The sequence below is a fragment of the Diabrotica virgifera genome, chromosome 3, assembly GCF_917563875.1.
Source record: "Diabrotica virgifera virgifera chromosome 3, PGI_DIABVI_V3a".
Lineage (NCBI taxonomy): Eukaryota > Metazoa > Arthropoda > Insecta > Coleoptera > Chrysomelidae > Diabrotica > Diabrotica virgifera.
Window position 1 is genome coordinate 201,619,473 of NC_065445.1, and position 7,219 is coordinate 201,626,691.

General features: G+C 29.9%; 1 protein-coding gene across 2 annotated transcripts in view; it reads left to right on the top strand.

Moving 5' to 3' along the window:
- LOC126882307 (glucose-6-phosphate exchanger SLC37A2) overlaps positions 1-4,148 on the top strand; it is a 191,249-nt gene extending 187,101 nt beyond the window's left edge. For both annotated transcript variants that reach the window (XM_050647173.1, XM_050647174.1), the window contains one exon: positions 3,814-4,148. In XM_050647173.1, coding sequence (XP_050503130.1) covers positions 3,814-3,986 — 173 coding nt within the window. In that variant the 3' untranslated portion in view covers positions 3,987-4,148. The remainder of the gene's footprint in view (positions 1-3,813) is intronic.
- Positions 4,149-7,219: the final 3,071 nt, after the last annotated feature.

A 7,219-nucleotide genomic window follows, 5' to 3' on the forward strand; every position in this document is an offset into this window, starting at 1 on the left:
TTTGTGCACCCCATAAACAATTTATGGGGGTTTGGTTCCCTTAAACCCCCCTAAACCTTTTGTGTATGGTCGTATTAAATTATTATTAGTTAAACAGTGTTTTTAAAACTTTTTTGCCTCTTAGTACTTTTTCAAAAAGCCAGTTTTTATCGAGATATTTTGAATATATTTCAAATCCACCACCTATTTGTATATGGTTAAGTACGATTATAGAGACCTGTTAATAATATATGAAAAATCTATAATTTAAATTTTTATAATATGAAAATATACTAAGAGGCAAAAAATTTTTAAAAACACTGTGTTTAACTAATGGTACCGCAATAAAAGTTTAATTGGAACGTACACAAACATTTGGGGGTTTAAAGGAACGAAACCCCATACAATTCTTATGTAAACATATTAAAAAAGAAGCCGCATCCGCATCTCGATAAAAACTGGTTTATCGAAAAAAGACTAAGAGGCAAAAAAGTTTTAAAAATATCGTGTCTAACTATTGGTACATCAATAATAATTTACTTGGAACGTACACAAAAGTTTGGGAGGGTTTTAAGGGAACAATACACCATAAAATTTTTATGGGGTGCACAAATTTCACTATAATTTTTTATTAAGATGCTCCTGCCATAAGAATGCTACATGCCTATTTTCAATAAAAAATCTCTAATAGTTTTCGAAATACTGGAAAAAATTGATTTTCATTTTGTAACTTTACAAGGGCTATAACTTTTTTTGTGTACACATTTGTACTAAGGTAAGTTAGGTTCAATCAACATGTTTTTGACCCCAGAATCTATGGTATAATTTATGACCAATCTTTTCGGGACAACCTGTATAATATATCTACGAATATAATCTGTACAATTTATAAGACTATAGAAATCAAAGAAAATACCATTTTATAAATGCAATAAAGACAATTGATTTGTTTTTATGTAAAATTGCAAATAAAATTTGACAACTGTTAAATTTAACTAAAATGTCATGTTAGAATAAATGTTATAAATGTAGATTATCACGGACTTATCTTTTTTTCTGTCATTTGTGACGCACTGAAAAATCCTCATGAAAAGAACCATAGGTTGCTTAATTGTTATAAAAAAAATAGCTGTGAATTAAATAAAAAAAAATGTTTAACTTTGACCTTAATTGATAGCCGCAATTTCTTTATGATAGTTTGTGTAAAAATATCAGCTTTACAAATTAATAACAAAGTGGGTTTAGTCTACAGTTAACATTAACAAAGTTACTCAACTTATTTATAAGCCAAAAATGACTTTACTTTATTAAAATATTTTGCAATGGTAAAAATAAATTTTGTTGATATTTTATTAAAAATAATGAAAATATTGGTCTTCTTTTTCATGTGGTAAAAAAACTCCGTGGGATAAACAAATTAAATAAAATTTAAACTAATTGACGAATCCTCTTGAAATTTTTTGTGCATTATATGGACTGTTTGTCTCAACTTTTCATGTAATACCAAAGTCTTACGTTCATTTTCGCAAAAGTTATATCAAATTTTTTATTTTCGAAATTTTAGTCTTATTTTGCAATATCCGAAGCAACAAAAGGATCGGACCAAAATTCAGAAACTGCCATTTTAACACTTTGCTTATCTACTAATAGATGAATACTCTAAATAAGATATTTAATTACCCTATTTTTACCAGTAGCGATTTAAACGAAAAAAAAACTGCCATTTTTGACCTTTAGGTATTTGTTAATAACTAAAATTCTCGTCCGAACTGTGACGGGCATTTTTGTATATTAGGTATACAGGGTGGTTCATCTTATTCGCCTCGGTGTCTGTACGGAAAACCACTTGATATTAAAAAAAAATTTCTTCACAGAAATATACAGGGCCATTAATACTACAATCTAAAAATAATGTGAATTATACAGGGTGCTCCAAAAAAGACTGGCATATCAAAGTTATATTTTTTCTTATGGAATGCCCTATATCTGATGACAGTATTGAATTGACCTTGAAAAATAAGCTATACTTTCATAAGGGTTCCCTATACCTAAATACAGGGTATTTTGATTTATTTCGATTTTTATAAAAATGTAAGGTTTTAGAAAAAAATAAATATCTACGAATCTAAGAATCAGTAACAAATTCTTTCTTGCATCTTAATAATTGACTATTTACAATACTTAAGCAGATGCCTATTGCAACAAAGTTTCTTACAGGGTGGTCAAAATATGAGATTTTTTCTATTGACAAATTCAAGCTGTAATAATTTACTTATTTTAAATAGAACACCCTGTATCATACTAGTCTATCGCGTAGAAAATATACTTAGCTTTCAGTTTGTATTAGGGTTTCCTATACCTATCTTTTTACAGGGTGGTCAAAATATTAGATTGTTCTATTAACAAATTCAAGCTGTAATAACTTACTTATTTTAAATAGAACACCCTGTATCTTACTAGTCTGTCGAGTAAAAAATTTATTTAGCTATCAATTCTTATTAGGGTTTCCTATACCTATCTCCCTTCATTTGTTAAATATTTAAAGATTTCCTAATTTGTACACCACTTTTTGTTTGAATCTTTGAATCGCAATTACAAACAATTAAATGCAATGGCTGCTATGACGATAACGAGCCTATTGTACAAAAATATGTAAAAATGGGTATTTACAGAATAACATGGGACAATATATTTACAGGATAACATGTATCTTTAGAATGTTTACATGGAATTGAAGAGATTTTAAATATCTTCCATTATAAAGAATAGAATATCGAGTATGTCATTTAAAATAAGAACACTCTGTGTGATTAAATGATAAAAATGTGAATTTTATTAACGAAAGTATCTTGACTAAGATATTCAAGTATATTTCCGGTGTTGGTGATGTGTTGTACATAACCACGACATAGGTACTTAATTCTAATTTTTAAAGCTTACAAATTAGGAAATCTTTAAATATTTAAGAAAAGAAGGGAGATAGGTATAGGCAACCCTAATAAGAATTGAAAGCTAAGTAAATTTTCTACGCAATAGATTAGTAAGATACAGGGTGTTCCATTTAAAATAAGTAAGTTATTACAGCTTGAATTTGTTAATAGAACAATCTAATATTTTGACCACCCTGTAAAAGATAGGTATAGGAAACCCTAATATAAATTGAAAGCTACGTAAATTTTCTATGCGATAGACTAGTAAGATACAGGGTGTTCTATTTAAAATAAGTAAGTTATTACAGCTTGAATTTGTTAATAGAACAATCTCATATTTTGACCACCCTGTAAGAATTTTTGTTGAAGTAAGCATCTGTTTAAGTATGCTAAATAGTTTATTATTAAGATCCAAGAAAGAATTTGTTACTGATTCTTAAATTCGTAGATATTTATTTTTTTCTAAAACCTTACATTTTCATAACATTCGAAATAAATCAAAACACCCTGTATTTATAGGGAACCCTTATGAAAGTATAGCTTATTTTTTAAGGTCAATTCAGTAATGTCATCAGATATAGGGCATTCCATAAGAAAAAATATAACTTTGATATACCACTCTTTTTGGAGCACCCTGTATAATTCGCATTATTTTTACATTGTAGTATTAAAGGCTCTGTATATTTCTGTGAAGAAATTTTTTTAAAATATCAAGTGGTTTTCCGTACAGAGACCGAGGCGAATAAGATGAACCACCCTGTATAGTGCCCAAAAAACGTATTTGCAACCTGGCTGGTCAAGTGTCCCGAACATGGTACATTTTTGCCCCTTTTTCCTGGAGCATGTTTATAAATTTACTAAAGAATGCCCTTTTGAATTTAACTAATATACAAAATGATTTCAGGTGCAGCAGTGGGTCCTCTTTTAGCCGGTTTCGTGAAGGGTTACGGCTGGAGGAATGTCTTCGTGATGTTGATGATCTCTGATGTTTGTGCTTTATTTTTGCTAGTGAAGTTAGTCAAACACGAAATTATTAAATTTAGGAATGCTCGACGGGCTGGAATCCGAATAGAATAAACCACTATTTTGTACAGAATTTATATAAATATAAAAATAATGTGTTGTATAATTATGTACATATATTATACAGAATGGTCTATATAAAAAAAGATGTATAAAGTACTGAATTTTTACTACTGCCCGTAATAATATTATATAAATATATTTATATTTACAGAATGCGTTATTTTTTTGCGTACCCACCTTATATGATTCGAGTACCTAATTCATAAAATGTTTCCATGTTTATTTTTAATACATGTGGCACTCAAAAATCTGTCGATTGTGTCAAGAAAAACTGGATTGAAGTATAATATTCTGTTAGAACTCTTAAGCTCCCGTACAAATTTAAACACTCTAGATCGAAAATGGCAGTTGTAAAGGTTAATTATAGTACATTGTTTACCGGGTAGGAAAAGCTTAACATTCCTGGACGACTGTGAAGATTGCTAAATCGAGGCGCAAGCCGAGACTTAGCAACACAGAGTCCAGGAATGTGGCTTTTCCTACGAGATAAACATACTATTTTTCCGCAAATCGTTTAAAATTCGACAGATATTGATTGATTTAAATAAAACGCGATAATTTTATTCCCAAATAAATGGTGCTTTGAAATTCCTAATAAAATTACTTGGGTTACTATGGAAACGTATTGAGGTTGAATTGTCAAACTTGACGCTTATAAATTTAATTGCTGGTGTTCTCGAAAGTAAAATGATAAGTGATGATGAAATTTCCATTCCTGGGACTCCTCCAGAGCTGGTTGAGGCAGTGAATACTGCTTCATTAGAATTATTGCCAAAGAAATCAAGAGAAAAGTACGAAAATGCATACAGACGTTTTATGGATTATCGCATGAGTAAAAATACGAGTTCTTTCTCAGAAAATGTTGTAATGGCATACTTCCTAGACCTTTGTTTAAAGATGAAAACTTCAACATTATGGGCCAATTATTCAATGCTGAAGTCAACCCTTGCACTTAAACACAGTGTAGATATATCTACATACTCAAAACTTCGTTCTTTATTGAAACGGCAAGCTCAGGGTTATAGGGCAAAGAAATCTAAGATTTTAACGAAGGAAGAAATTGAAAAATTTATCCAGGAAGCTCCAGATAAAGAAAATTTAATGATTAAGGTAATTTACAAGGTTTTAATAGCAATGTGTTTTCTATCATTTATGTAGAACACTAACAACTGTACGGAAATATCATTTCCTTACAGTAAGGAAATGACATTTCCTTACAGTAAGGAAGTCCTGACTTTTTCTTCAAGAAATTTTGACAGGAATGTCAAAATTTCCTGGCGATTTGCGGAAAAGGTAATTATCTCAAGTTTCAGGGAGTATTACAATGAAAATCACGATAAATGAACAAATGGTGTATTTTCGTCTTTACGGTACAAACTCTGAATGCTAATTGACTTAAACAGAAACTGAAAATAGGGTATTTGTGTCTTTATTCCATCTGTTAATACTCTGGGCTAATTAGCAAAATACAAGGAAAAGTTATTTACCAGCAATTTTATTGCTGGAATCGAATCTTATTATTGTATGTATTAATAATATAGATATGCAAAGTCCGCAGATAGTGTGCTACTTTTTTTTATAAACAAAATGGCGCCCGAAAATCGTGTTTTTTTTCAATTTTTGCTCTATAACTCCAAAGATTTTAACTTTAGACCAAAAACACCCAAATAAAAATTCACCGCAATTAAATTCTGCACAGAGACGCGTTTCTTCCGATTTACTTCGACGAAAACTTTCCCCGGAAAAAGCGGGTTTTTCCAACAAAATCTTTAATTTTCAACTAAACTTTTAGATAAGTAGTTGTTAATCAATAATTAAATAACTTGGTAACTTAAAAGCCCTTTCCGTATATATTATAATTCCAGAAGCCGATGGAAATTGAATGAACAGTTTAGCAACAATTGAAATGTTAATTAAAAATTTACGGTCGCTATAATAACGACAATAATTATGATGCATAAGAATAACTATGATTTTTTCATAAAAAGACACTACACCTATCTAATGTACTTTACAGAATTGAAATTGGACTATTTAAGCGGCCTCAGGAATATTTTAAAATTATAAACAATTTTTTGGTTTATAAACAAATAGAATATCTCGGGAAATATTAAACTAAATTAAATTGTGAAAACGGTATTCGAAAGACAGCGGCAGGACGCTTCTTTTAAAAGAAAAAACGTTTAATTATGACGAGTGGTTCCTGAGATACAACCGGTCAAAATTGACCGGAATTTACGGCAAAGATATAAACAATACAATCATAATTTTCAAACCATCACCTTTTTATTTTTGTCCTCTTTCTCCACACCAATTTTCATATCTTTAAAATCCTCATAACATACAGGGTGTTAGTAAATAATGTTAGTATGAAAAATTTTAAGGGCTAATTCTACATGAAAAATTAATGCCAGTTTGCTCTATAAACATATGTCCGAAAATGCTTAGTTTCGAAGATACGGGGTGTTGAAATTTTTATTTCAAACTGCCAATTTATTTATTGCTCTAAGACCAGTTGAGCTATGAAAATCAAATTTGGTGAGTTTTGGGAGGTAGTTATTACGAATTTTATGACATACAATTAAGAATTTTGAATTCATCATTGGCGCGCCTACGGGCAATGGTCTGAATTATTTTAAAGAAAAAAATAGTACGCCACTGAGATATTTCGAATTAGAAATTATTTTTAAATTCCACGTCTAATTTTTGATAAAAAACCTTTCTCGCCTTTTTTCATATGATGCGCCGTTTTTATGCAGAAAAATAAAACATCTTGGCGCATATTTTTCATTTCTTAATACATCATCAAGAACTATCCAATATAATAATACTAAACTAGAACAATAACAGAAAATATTACTAATACCATTTCAACTAGGTGCAAAGCTGCAAGAAATGTTTAAAATGATCTCCTTTACAGGTAACAGAAGAATTTTATATTCATCATTGGCGCGCGTACGGGTAATGGTCTGAATTTTTTGAAGAAAAAAATAGTACGCCACTGAGATATGTCAAACTAAAAATCATTTTTGAATTCCTCGTTCAATTTACGATAAAAAATCTTTCTTGCCTTTTTTCATATGCGGCGCCGTTTTTATGCAAAAAATTAAACATTTTAACGTTTAGAAAGTATTTGAACTAAGTTTCTATGCATATGGAAACTACCTCAAATACTTGGTAAGCGCTAAGATGTTTTATTTTTTTTGTATAAAAACGGCGCCTCG